The sequence below is a fragment of the Nicotiana attenuata genome, chromosome 7 (assembly GCF_001879085.1).
Source record: "Nicotiana attenuata strain UT chromosome 7, NIATTr2, whole genome shotgun sequence".
NCBI classification, from domain to species: Eukaryota; Viridiplantae; Streptophyta; class Magnoliopsida; order Solanales; family Solanaceae; genus Nicotiana; species Nicotiana attenuata.
Genome location: NC_031995.1, coordinates 86811166 through 86825749, shown reverse-complemented (window position 1 = coordinate 86825749; position 14584 = coordinate 86811166). Strand labels below are relative to the sequence as shown.

Genomic DNA, 14584 nt, shown 5'->3' with positions numbered 1-14584 from the left:
GTTAGTTCCCAAATATTCCCCAACCCAACATTTTAATAACTTAAAGCTGTAAATACTTACTTTAATCGAATGATATTGCAAGATAGTGCTGAAAATCAAAGTTGTTCCTGTTTTATGCGCACCAAATCGAACCAAACCACGAACCTTTAAGAAACCCTAAAATCGCCATTTGTTGGTTTAGATAGAGGAAATGAGAGAAATGGTAAAAAAAAAATGAGTGTTTTTCCGGTAAAAGAACTGACCCACATAAAAAAGAGTAGGTCGGATCGGTTAAACGGGTAGGAAATTATCCAAATACAATTTCAACCCCACTGAGCCACGTGGACAAATGAACGAATGCCACATCATTTAATGAGCCGCCCACATGAAGAGCCGTTAGTCCCTAGGTAATTTTAACAATAGAATTAACGTCTTATATATTTTCCGGCGGATAAATGGACAGGGTTTTTATAAACCATTTAGCATAGGAGTATTTTAGGCTCCTCCCCTTTCATCCACCTCAGCAGACCAAATAGTCTCTTCCCCAAATCGTTAAAAAAAAACGGCAAAACCGAGCGGCGTGTGCAGCAAGCTCAGACGGCGTTTTCGCAGGTACGTTCTATTTTCTAGGGCTATGAAAGAGGGATAAGAATTTATTCTTATTTTTTAAAATGGTAAAGGAAAGGAAAAGCAGAAACTATAAGTTGGTTTTCTAGAGAAAGGGGAAAGAGTTTGGCTATATTCTTATATATATACAGTACATAGCTATGATCTGAAATTGAATGTTGTAGATTTATTTTCACAAGTTTCGTAGGTTATTCAATCTCTGGAAGAAGTCTTGACAACCATCAAAATGTTTAGAAAAGGTACGTATTTTGGTGCTCTAATTTGATCTCGTTCGTTTATTATTTATTCTTAAAGCTTATGGCTTTTATTTTATTTGAGGCAAGATGTTTGTGATGCTCATGTGATTGTAATGTCTAGTCGCTGATGCGGTTCGTCGATTTAAAATTTATGGTATCTGAATTCGAGCCCTTTGGAGTTCTAATTACATGATTTTTAAGGTTATGCAAAAGGGTAAATCCTTTTTTATCTTCTGCCAAACGTTATTATAATGTGAAAGTCCTAGGGTTTAATGGTCGAGCGTGGTAGTGACTATTGATAGTGCTTTATTCTAGTCTAGGAGGGCTTTGATCATGGTTTACATCCCGATAATTGAGCTACTATTTTTTCCCTTGTTCACAGTCAAAAGAAAAAATCGAATGTAATGTTCAAAGCTTTGCGCTCATCTTTAATTTTCATCATCATGTCAGTCTTATTTTGTATTGATGCTGTGGTGGAGATTATATCAAAGCCTTTAGTTTTTGGCCTGCGAAAAGGTGAAGACATGAATCCCAAATTCGAAGAAATGCTTGTCAAAGCGGGTCAGGTATGGTAATTAATTATGCTGAATTGTGTTTAAATAATTTCCAATTTGACATGACAAGGCTATTATTACTAATCTCCTTTTTTTCTGGAATTCAGAGACTCCACTTCGGTAATACCCCTCTTCCTAAAGAGAATGCTATACAGTATACCGGTGAAGCTTTTGTTTGTGTTACGGTATTCTTTCACATAAATTTTGCTGCCATGCTTTATTTGATCAGAATGCTAATTTTTCCCATGTTTAGATGGTAGGTACTGCGATTGTCTATCAATGGAGTAGAAGTCGGGAGCGACAAGATAAAGAACTTTTGGAATATTTAAAGCAAGAACGCTGGAGGAAAGAGCAAGAATTCTTCAAAGAAAGGAAGCAAAAACTCGTGGAGGAAAATCAAAAACTCCACCAAGAACTGACGATGCTAGAGGTAGAATTCTGCAACCCTGTGTATCCATCCCCGCTCTTTGTAATTTTCTTTCTACAATTTGTCCATAGTCCAAATCCTCAATTTTCGACATAGTCCTATTAACAGTGATAAAAACATTTAGGGCATCTGTTAATATTTTACTTTTATTGTCGGTGATGTTAAATGCGTCTTGTTTGAAAGTTCGTTATTTTCATTCTTAGCTCTTGTAATTGTGGCAGGAAAAGTATCTAATGCTGAGACGAGGAGTTCAGTCGGAGGCAGTTGACGGGGAAAAATGACTATGGGTCAAGGCTGTTAACGCGAGGCTTGAAGAAGTAAACCGATGACTGAAGAAGCTTTTTAAAGGAAACTAAGAGATGGGATGAATGATTCTGATAGCTAGTATGTGTTTAACAGTTACAATTTCCTTTTTCATGTTCATGTACTTCTAATTTTAAGCCTTTTGTCACTTAGCTGCTATATTTAGTTGCTGTGTAATTTATGCACTCGAATTAAGCCCTTTGAGAGCCTAAATTATTTCAATCCTCAATAGTAGATGCTATGATACAACAACAAACCCAGCTTAATCTCATACGTGGGGTTTGGGGCGGATAGTGCGTAGAGCCTTATCCCTACCTTATAAAGGGAGAAAGGCTATTTCCGATAGATTATCGGCTTTAGGAACGATAAAAATAAAGCAACAAGCAATAACAACAATAATACAAATAAGGTAATGGAAGTGATCGTGACATCACAAGTAATAAGAACTAAGAATAAAAGAATACAAGAATAGTACTAGTATACTGGTAAACCTAGGACAAATTCACTACTACCTGTCAACCCACCACCTTAGTCCTCGACCTCCACACCTTCCTATCACTAGTCATGCCCTCGGTTAGGTGAAGCAATGACACGTCCTGCCTAATCACCTCTCCCCAATACTTCTTAGGCCTACGCCTGCCTTTCCTCAAGCCCACCATGGTCAACCTTTCACACTTCCTGACCGGGGCATCTATGTCTCTCCTCTTCACATGCCCAAACCATCGTAGCCTCGATTCCCACAACTTGTCTTCTATAGGTGCCACTCTCACCTTGTCCCTAATAACTTCATTCATAATCTTGTTTTTCCTGTTATGTCCACACACCCATCTCAACATTCTCATTTCAACTACTTTTATCTTACGGACATGAGATTTCTTGACGGGCCAACACTCAGCTCCATACAACATAACCGGTCTAACCACCACCCTGTACAATTTGTCCTTACGTCTAGGCGGCACATTTTTATCGCATAAAACACAGAAGCTAGTCCCTGTGTCCTCTACCCCACTCCAATGCAGTGAGTACCATCCTCGTCAATCTCCCTGCTGCCTTGGATTATAGACCCAATATACTTGAAACTATCTCTTTTGGAAATGACTTGAGTATCATTCTTCACTTTCACTTCTTCTCCATGCCTCTCATCACTTAACTTGCACTCCAGGTATTCAGTTTTCGACCTACTCAACTCGAAACCTTTGGACTCCAGCATTTGTCTCCAAACTTCCATCCAAGCGTTAACACCCCCTACGTCTCTTCAATTAGTACTATGTCATTAGCAAATAACATACACCATGGCACCCCTCCCTTGTATGTAACGTGTCAACATATCCAACGCTAGGGCAAACAAAAATGGGCTACGAGCCGGTCCTTGTTGCAACCCCATCTCCATAGGGAAATGTTTCGAGTCTCCTCTCTCAGTGCTCACCCAAGTCTTAGCACCTTCATACATGTCCTTAATCAACCTGATGTATGCTACCAGGACTCCGCTAACCTCCAAACATCTCCATAGCACCTCCCTCAGGACTTTGTCATAAGCCCTCTCAAGGTCAATGAACACCATGTTGCAAGTCCTTTTTCCTCTCCTTATACTGCTCCACCAATTGTCTCACAAGGTGAATGACTTCTGTAGTTGATCGTCCCGACATAAATCCGAACTGGTTCTAGAGATAGATACACCTCTCCTCACACACCGCTCCACCACCCTCTCTCAAACTTTCATAGTGTTACCCAACAGCTTGATACCCCTATAGTTGTTGCAGTTCTGGATATCACCTTTGTTTTTGTACAGCGGAATCATCAAACTCCACTGCCAATTTTTGGGCATCTTCTTCGTCCTGAAAATGGCGTTAAAAAGCTAGTAAGATACTCCAAGCATACCCTACCCGCTTCTTTTCAAAATTCTATCGGGATCTTGTAATGCAAAGTCCTTTCCGTTTGCGATCTTGCATTTTATGAACTTATATTCTTTGGGAGGTACTAGGTACTCGGTGGAATAAACGAGCACCACCGTAATAAGAGGACAAACGATAATTCTTAACTAGCAACGGTAGTGGAAGGCATGGGCTATCCTTCTTGCAAAAAAAGGTAAAAATTGCAGTGACGCCCTATTTAGTCGACCCCATATAACTTGTACCCACTTTTTAATTTTTTTAAACTTGTACCTACTCTTTAAACAACTTCAGGCATTCGGGTAAGTGTGATTTTATATGGAATTTGTGTACATATTTTAAGGTAGTTTATGATGTTTTACATTGGTGAGTTGTTGTGACACTTTTTTTTCCTTAATTGCAAAATGAATTCGTTAGATTCATTATTATTTTGATAAATTGATGATTGAGATTTGTTTTTGATGATATTTGGAGGTTATGTTTCAAATTTGAGCTCATTTGGAGTAGATTTATGTATTAAATCGTAAATTGGATTGTAAAAATTCGAAGAAAAAATTTCTGTTTCTGCCTTTCTGGGCAATTCGCACTTCAGGCCTATTTGGCCAACACTTAGCTCCATACAATATAACCGGTCTAACCGCCATCCTGTAGAATTTGCTGCCCTTACGTCTAGGCGGCACATTTTATCTCATAAAACCCAGAAGCTAGCCTCTGTCTCCTCCACCCCACTCCAATGCAGTGAGTATCATTCTCGTCAATCTCCCGATTGCCTTGGATTATAGACCCAATACACTTGAAACTATCTCTTTTGGGAATGACTTGAGTATCATTTTCTCTTCCACTTTTTCTTCATGCCTCTCATCACTGAACTTGTACTCCAAGTATTCAGTTTTCGACCTACTCAACTTGAAACCATTAGACTCCAGCATTTGTCTCCAAACTTCCAACCTAGCGTTAACACCTCCTCGCGTCTCATCAACCAGTATTATGTCATTAGAAAATAACATAGACCATGGCCCCTCCCGTGTATGTAACGTGTCAGCACATCCAACGCTAAGGCAAACAAAAATGGGCTACGGCCGATCCTTGATGCAACCCCATCTCCATAGGGAAATGTTTTGATTCTCCTCTCTCAGTGCTCACTTGAGTCTTAGCACATTTGTACATGTCCTTAATCACCCTAATGTACGCTACCGGGGCTTCCTAACCTCCAAACATCTCTATAGCACCTCCATCGGGACTTTGTCATAAGCCTTCTCAAGGTCAATTAACAACATGTGCAAGTCCTTTTCCTCTCCTTATACTACTCCACCAATAGTCTCACAAGGTGAATGGCTTTTGTAGTTGACCGTCCCAGCATAAATCTGAGCTGGTTCTCACAGATAGATACATCTGTCCTCACTCTCCTCTCCACCACCCTCTCCCAAACTTTCATAGGGTAACTCAATAGCTTGATACCCCTATAGTTGTTGCAGTTCTGGACATTACCTTTGTTTTTGTACAGCAGAATCATCAAACTTCACTGCCAATATTAAGGCATCTTCCTCGTCCTGAAAATAGCGTTAAACAAGCTAGTAAGCCACTCCAAACCTCCCCTAACTATTTCTCTTTAAAATTTCACAGGGATCTCGTAATGGAAATTCCTTTCCGTTGCGATCTTGCGTTTTATGAACTTATATTCTTTGGGAGGTACTAGGTACTCAGCGGAATAAATGAACACCACCGTAATAAGAGGACAAATGTTCATTCTTAACTAGCAACAGTAGTGGAAGGCATGGGCTATCCTTCTTGCAAAAAAAAAAAGGTAAAAATTGCAGTGGCGCCCTATTTAGTTGCCCTCATTTAACTTGTACCCACTTTTGTAATTTTTTTTAAACTTGTACCCATTGTTTAAACAACTTCAGACCTTCGCGTAAGAGTGATTTTATATGGTATTTGTGAACATATTTTAAGGTAGTTTATGATGTTTTATAGTGGTGAGTTGTTGTGGCATTTTATTTTTTACTATTATTGGATTTCTTTTCTTAATAGCAAAATGGGTTTGTTAGGTTTATTGTTGTTTTGACAAATTGATGATTGGGATTTGTTCTTGATGATATTTGGAGGTTATGTTTCAAATTTGAGCTCATTTGGAGTAGATTTATGTATTAAATCATATATTGGATTGTTAAATTTCGAAGAACAAGTTTATGTTTTTGGGCAATTTGCACTTCAGGCCTATTTGGCCTTAAGTGCATGAAAACATTAGTTGCACTTGCAGACCTTTTGGCCTTAAGTGCATCTGAAGTGCAACATTCACTTAAGACTTATTAGCCTTAAGTATAAGAAAAACGTTTGTTGCCCTTCATGGCATTTGGCCTTGAGTGCATCTGAAGTGTAATTTTTCACTTCAGACTTATTGGCTTAAGTGCATGAAACCATTGGTTGCACTTTGGATCTGTTTGGCCTTTAGTGCATCTGAAGTGCAATTTTTCACTTTAGACTTATTGGCCTTAAGGGTATGAAACCATTGGTTGCACTTCAGACCTATTTGGCCTTAAGTGCATCTGAAGTGCAATTTTTCACTTCAGACTTATTGGCCTTAGGTGTAGGAAAATATTTGTTTCACTTCTGGCCTTTTGGTGCATCTGAAATGCAATTTTCACTTCAGACTTATTGGCCTTAAGTGTAAGAAAACGTTTGTTGCACTTTCAGGCCTATTGGTCTTAAGTGCATCTGAAGTGCAATTTTTTATTTCACGTTTATTGGCCTTAAGTGCATGAAAGTATTGGTTGCGCTTCAGACCTTTTTGGCCTTAAGTGCATCTGAAGTGTAATTTTTTCACTTCAGACTAATTTTTTTTAACTTCAGACCCAATAAGTTTGAAATTGATCGTAAGGTGAGTAGACTTGCAAATTTCTTTACAAAGTGGGTATAGGTTCAATTGTGATCCCAAAATTGGATATAGATGCAAAAGCCTCCAAAAAGGCTTTTCGTGAATAACCAAATCTTACTAAACAACTAGTAGCTTAAGTATCAGCATATGCTCGTATTTATATGTGTTGTGCAGTTCTTATATTATCAAATAAGTTGAGGAAATAACTTAGCTCGGAGAAAATGGCTCAACATAATCTTTTTATGATTTGAATAGAAGAAAATAGTCTGACAAAGACCTTGTAGATTTGTTTATATTAGTCTCAAAGTACGCGCGATGCGTGTGCATCTTATTTTGATGAGTACTAATTTGTTTAAAAGTTATACTTGGATTATGAAATAAAAGCGTAAGTTCCTGAGCATGATCATGAATATTGATAGTATATAACTAATTCAGTCAAGAGAAAAATTATCTCTTAAAAGTTCTCAATCATTAATTAATAATTCAACTTAGAATTTGTTTCAATTTTATAATATTATAATTTTAATTTCACAAGTTGTCATTCTTTCTTTTTAGTTTGAACAAGAACACATAACCCTTGAAAACCTATATAGTACTGAATGATAGTATTGAAAATATGTCAGCATGCAACTAACAATTTGCGAATATCAAATGAATACAACATAAAAATGCAATTAAAATCACAAACACACTCAAAAAGAATACTAAAGCAAGCTAGTGAAGGAAAGAGGTTCGAATGTAATATAAAAGTATATTATAGTGCATACATAAAGCTCAAAGTTAGAATGAAGGGGTTTTACATGATTATTATACACTCTTCAAATAAGAACATAATTTACAGAAGGTTAAATTTTAATTAATTTTAAAATTCTAAATATAAGGACTTACAAAGATGAAGAACTTAATGAATAAAATTTCAGTTAATCTCAAGATATTATGGAATAAATATTAATAAAAATAACATTAAAGAATTATAGTTGTTTTGTGATGACAATTTTATGCTCAAAGAATCCTTTTTACATGTCTTCTTGACAAGTAAAAGCTAACGTTTAGCCTAAAAAATTTTCTAATATTAGTACCAATTATACTTATGTTATCTACTTTAATTAGGAAAGAATTTATGTAAGGTAAATCTTAAGTGATTTTAAATTTCTAAATATTAAGAAACTATAAAAATATTTAAGACACAAAAAGATTTAATTGTAAGCATAAACTATAATTCATACCAGGATCTTGAACATGATAATCTTACATGTAATCGTCATAGAAAATATACCTGAAGCGGAATCCATTATCTTGAAGCGGAAGCGCTAATCGGTAAATAGGTTTCTCGCCCCTTGCCCTAACTTTCGTTACCGCTGCCTTTAGTAATGGAAGAAAGAAAGAATACGTTAACCCTAATGGGTGGGGAGAGGACCAATTTATAGACGTTCTTATTTAATCCGGTACGTTCATCAAGTAACCGATCGGACAGATGAGATTTGCTCATTAATTAAATATTAATTATGGGCCTAATCTTATTGGGCCATATATACACGTAGGAAATAACTTACATTCTCCCACATGGCCCAATAATCACATAATATTAATATTTAATATAGGAACATTAGTTGCGCATAAACAAATATCTTCTATAATGTCCATCATACATACCATAATACGATAAACTACTAAATGTGAGTTATGACGATTATATATAATTTGTCTACATACTCCCTTTTATATACTACAATATTAGCAACTCATTGTACCAGGACCATAAGCTATAAAATATTATGGTCCACAATAATGTCTCATTGAGACTTATCCTGTAATATCTCAAAACAATAATGTGTACACCATTATGAGAAACATGAAATCACTAATGTATATCAGAAACATATAAATGAGCTTAGAGTGTCAAAATATTATAAATACATCAGTCATAAATACAGCCAAGACCCATTCTATGTACATGTTCTTTAAATCTTTGGTTGTAAACCATTCGTTAACGGATCTGCAATCATGAGATGAGTTCTAATATGCTCAAGTGACACTCTTTGTTTCTGAACTTCCTCCTTGACGGTAAAGTACTTTAATTCCATATGTTTGGCACCTTTGGAGTACTTATCGTTCTTGGGGAAGAATACCGCTGCAGAATTATCACAGTAAATTTTCAACGACTTGGTAATGGTGTCGACAACCACAAGTCTTGAAATAAGTTTCGCAACCATAATGCATGAATTGTGGCTTCAAAACATGCCACAAATTCTTCTTCCATCGTGGATGTAGCAATGATAGACTGTTTGGCACTCTTCCATGATATTGCTCCTTCAGCTAATTGGAACAAATAACAGAACGTGGATTTTCTAGTGTCAATACATCCGGCAAAATCTGAATCTGAGTATCCAACAAATTCCAAATGCTTGGATCTCCTATACATGAGCATGTAATCCTTCGTTCTTTTTAGGTACCTCAAAACATTCTTTGCAGCTTTCCAGTGATCAATTCCTGGGTTACTCTGATATCCTCCTAGCATTCCGACCGCAAGAATAATATCCGATCTTGTGCAAGTCTGAACATACATCAGACTACGAACAATAGAAGAGTAAAGAATGAATTCCATTTCCTTTTGATCTACATCATTCTTAAGGCATTGCATGAGACTAAATTTGTCCCCTTTTTAAATTGGAACAATTCCTGCTAAAAAATTGTTCATATTAAATCTCTCTAGAACTCTTTCGATATAGCCTTTCTGAGACAATCCCAATAATCCTTGTGATCTATCACGGAATATTTCTATTCTTATCACATAGGATGCCTCACCCATATCTTTTATTTCAAAATTCTTAGAGAGAAAATCTTTAGTCTCACGCAATACACCTAAATCATTAGCAGCAAGTAGAATATCATCAACAAATAGGACTGAAAATATAAACTTTCTCCCACTGATCTTTTGGTATATATACCGATCAACGGTATTTTCCACAAATCTAAAAGATGTTATGTTATCATTAAACTTTATATACCATTGTCGTGATGCTTGTTTAAGTCCATATATTGACTTCTTCAGTTTACACACCATTTGACCTTTTCCTTTAGTTTTGAAACCCTCTGGTTGATCCATAAAAACTTCCTCCTCGAGATCTGTATTAAGAAAGGCAGTTTTCACATCTATTTGGTGTAACTCTAAATCATAATGAGCCACCAAAGCCATATAATTCTTAACGAGTCTTTCTTTGAGACCGCTAAAAAGGTCTCTTTATAATCAACGCCTCCTTTCTGAGTATAACCCTTGGCAACAAGTCTGGCTTTGTATCTCTCAATATTGCCATTTGAATCGCGTTTGGTCTTACAGACCCATCTACACCCGATTCTTTTAGAACTCTCTGGCAATTCAACAAGATCCCAGACTTTATTGTATTTCATGGATTTTAACTCTTCCTTCATGGCAAAATCCATTTGTCAGACTCATTACTTTATATGGCTTGTGAAAATGAAATTGGATCCTTATTAAGACCAATGTCAAAATGTGACTCTTGCAAATAAACCAAGTAATCATCCGAAATAGCCGATTTTCTAACTCTTGATGTTTTCTTAATGGCATTTCTAGTGGTTCATTTGTGTCAGATATTTGTGAGTTAGTTTCTTCATGAAATGTTTCATCTAAATATTTCTCGGTGTTGTCAAAGTGTTCTTCAACAATTGGAATAATATTTGGTATTTGTATGGAAGTAGGCACATTTCTGGGTAATAGAATATTGACCCTCACCATCTTTAATTTTCACACTTTGCTTTTTAATATTCCCACTAACTTCACCATTCACAATGAATCCTGCATTACTGGTTTCAACAATTCTCGAACTATGGTTTGGACAGTAAAACACATACCCTTTAGATTTCTCTGGGTAACCAATAAAGTACCCACTTACTGTTCGAGAATCTAATTTCTTTTCTTGTGGATTATAAACTCTAGCTTCCGCTGGGCAACCCCAAACATACAGGTTCCTTAAACTAGGTTTCCTTCTTGTCCACAGTTCAAAAGGGGTCTTTGGAACTGCCTTACTAGGAACCCTGTTTAATAAATATACAGCGGTTTTAAGAGCATACATCCGCAATGATTTTGGTAATGAGGAGTTACTTATCATTCTCATAACCATATCCATAAGTGTTCGATTATACCTTTCTGCAACATCATTTTGTTGAGGTGTTCCTGGCATAGTATATTGTGCACATATGCCACGTTCCTCGAGGAACTTTGCAAATGGACCTGGACATTGTCCCGATTCATTATATTTTCGTAATATTCACCACTTCTACTGACCTAATAGTTTTCGCCTTTTTATCTAATTGCCTTTCAACCTCATTAACAAACACCTTGAGAGCATCTGCTGCTTGAGATTTTTCTTTCAACAAATAAATGTATCCATAACGTAAAAAGTCATCGATAAAAGTGATAAAGTATTTTTCTCCTCCAAAAGATGGAACATCAAAGGGTCCACAAATATAGGTGTGTATAATTTCAAAAAGCTGGGTGCTTCTTGTGGCACCTCTCTTACTATGCTTGGTTTGCTTTCCCTTAATGCAATCCAAACATATAGTAAGATCAGTAAAATTTAGATTCGGAAGAATCTCATTCTTTACTAATCTTTCTAACCTTTCTTTGGATATACGACCCAAACGTCTATGCCACAAGTAAACAGAACTTTCATCTAGTGAACTACGTTTAATTCCAACATTATGTTGAACAGTAAGAAGGGATTCAGAAAAACCAATATCGAGTTTCAATTTATATAAACCATCACTGAGAAAGATAGAATCATAAAAAATAGCATTCTTATATAAATTGAAACATACATTTCCAAACTTTAAATCAAATCCAGAAACATCAAGTCTTGAAAGAGAAATCAAATTCCTAGAAAATAGAGGTACATAAAGAGTCTGTAATAGATGAAAGTGACGCCCAGTCTCCAAGATCAAACGATAAGTCCCTATGCCTTCAATTGGAGCCTTCATACTATTTCCCATGAACAAGAAATCCTTATTTGGATTTGTAGTTTGGATCATAAGGAATCCCTGCAACATAGTAGATGCATGAGCAGTTGCACCAGAATCAAGCACCAAGTATTATTAGGAACTTCTATTAAATTTGATTCGAAACATTCAAAAGGACTAATTGTACCTTTCTTTTCGAACCAAGCTTTACGTTTCAGGCAATCCTTCTGATATTGTCCTTCCTTGCTACAGAAACGACACGTATTTGCCTTATGTTCCTTCTTAGCATCCTGTGGAGCTTTAGCAGGTGCTTTCTTCTTCTTGAACTTGTTGGCCTTCACTTTAATTCCTTTACCAGCTCCTTGACCCATGAGATTAATTGAATGACTCCCTTGCTTCTTAAGTCTTGACTCCTCCTGAGTAAGAATACTGGACAATTCACTAACATTCCACTTATCCTTAATAGTGTTATAGTTAATTTGAAAAGGTTCATACTCAGGAGGCAACGAGTTCAGAATAAACTGAACCAAGAAGGAATCATCCACTTTCATCCCCAAGGTCTGCAGTCTTGCTGCAATGTTAGTCATCTCGATGATATGATTTTGCATACTACGCGACCCATCAAACTTCATGGTCGTGAGTTCAGCCATTAGTGTACCGGCGAGAGACTTATCTGCAGAACGAAAACGTTCTTACACAAACTTCAGGTATTCCCTGGCGCTTTCTATTTGTGGAATAGTACTCTTAATGTTGTTGACAATATTCATTCGCATAAACATAAGGCTTAGCATGTTGGAGCGTTCCTATGCTTTATTGAAAGACTTCTCATCCGCACTGCTCGAATCAGTAATGGCAGAGGGCTTATCATTCAGCAGAGCCAAGTCAAGATCCATCACACCTAAGTGGAACTGGACTTGTTCACGCCATTTAGAGAAGTTCAATCCGTTGAACACAGTAGACGAAGCAAGCGAATGAAAAGGAATATTTGCAAAATAGATATTACATGCTCACAAATCAATATGGATTCAAAAAAATAGTTAAAGCATATCGCAATTCTCCTTTGGGTAAATACTACGACACACTATCATTATTTAAATGTCATTTAGTCTTTGATAGTAACTAAATATTTTTAACCAAATATATATGCGATCTTTGGACAAACAATATATATTTGACTAAGAATATTAATTTACCTCATCATACTCATTATTCATAGAATAATAGATTCACCTTTGGGTAATCCTTAAGTTCTAGCAATAGTGAAAATTAATTTATCAACTAATTTTTAATTATAGGCATTTCATTAATTTCATGGATAAACTACAATTTTATGTATGCATACTTTTGATTAACATACTAGTTTGGCCATTTTGGCGACTAACAAACTATATAAACATAAATGCACACATAAAATAAGCATCAAAAAATTTTATGCATGTGAATTTTTTAAAACATTCTAGCTTGATCACATTGGTGACTAACAAACTATATGAACATTAGTATATGCATAAAATATAAATGTTATGTATGTATATATTTTAAACATTCTATATAATACATTAGTCATTACACAGTATAAGAACCAAATTATAATTAATGCATAATGTGAGGTTTCCGTGAAACTTAGCATTCAAGAAAACCTTTTAGGAGTAAAACTTTATTTCCTCAATGTCCCTAAGATACCGTAACTTTACTTTTATGACCTAGATAGTAACAATAATTTTTGTAGTCAAAATCTTAATAAAATATAAACGTATTACGAACAATCTAGGTAGAAACTGATATGGATAATAATTAGGGTCAATACGATCATCGCGTAAACAAACAATAAGTCACCACCGCGTCCAATGAAAGGAATTTAAGAATATACACTTGTCATAACTCCTATTCTATTGGATCGTAAGATTGGTAAGTACACGTACACCATTAAATTTGTTTTTATTTTTTATTTTTTATTTTTTATCCTACGCAATATATCCAAAGTCAATTCCCCAAAGCCATAAATCAAACAATATACATAAAACATCATCTGAGGTATGGATAAAACTGAATCATAAATATAATATGTGCATCATAAAGCTTCAGATATCATATGATATCAACCGAGAATCAAACCAGTACAATATCAATAAAGCAAGGATTGAGAAAGAAATATAGTTATAGTAAAACTCAGTTCTCGTTCAATCGTACTAGTAAACGAAGATTATCAGTTCAAATATCCATGCTCATGATACCACATGTAAGCATAAACTATAATTCATACCAGGATCTTGAACATGATAATCTTACATGTAATTGTCATAGAAAATATACCTGAAGCGGAAGTGTTAATCGGTAAATATGTTTCTCGCCCCTTGCCCTAGCTTTTGTTACCGCCGCCTTTAGTGATGGAAGAAAGAAAGCATACGATAACCCTAATGGGTGGGGAGAGGACCAATTTATAGACGTTCTTATTTAATCTGGTACGTCCATCAAGTAACCGATCAGACGGATGTGATTTGCTCATTAATTAAATATTAATTATGGGCATAATCTTATTGGTCCATATATACACGTGGGAAATAACTTACATTAATAACCAAATTTTAATAGATATTAATATCCTAAATATTAGAAAATTAATTCACAACTTTGTCCAATGTAAAATTATTTTAAAGGGTAAAAAGGGCAAACGATATTTCGTTAAGGGCCATCATGCTTTTAATATAGTACAGATATAG

General features: G+C 35.7%; 1 protein-coding gene across 1 annotated transcript; it reads left to right on the top strand.

Moving 5' to 3' along the window:
• LOC109230568 lies at window positions 507-2326 on the top strand. The gene is made up of 6 exons (XM_019396043.1): window positions 507-591; window positions 794-845; window positions 1293-1408; window positions 1504-1581; window positions 1650-1826; window positions 2045-2326. Exons 2-6 carry the CDS (start codon window positions 833-835, stop codon window positions 2102-2104), a joined length of 444 nt encoding a protein of 147 aa, XP_019251588.1. The 5' UTR covers window positions 507-591; window positions 794-832; the 3' UTR covers window positions 2105-2326.

What these genes read in the sequence shown, in the direction of transcription:
- LOC109230568 (XM_019396043.1), top strand. An exon ending in TGCTTGTCAAAGCGGGTCAG is followed by an intron (nt 1,409 to 1,503) that starts GTATGGTAATTA and finishes TCTGGAATTCAG; the next exon opens with AGACTCCACTTCGGTAATAC. An exon ending in AAGCTTTTGTTTGTGTTACG is followed by an intron (nt 1,582 to 1,649) that starts GTATTCTTTCAC and finishes TCCCATGTTTAG; the next exon opens with ATGGTAGGTACTGCGATTGT.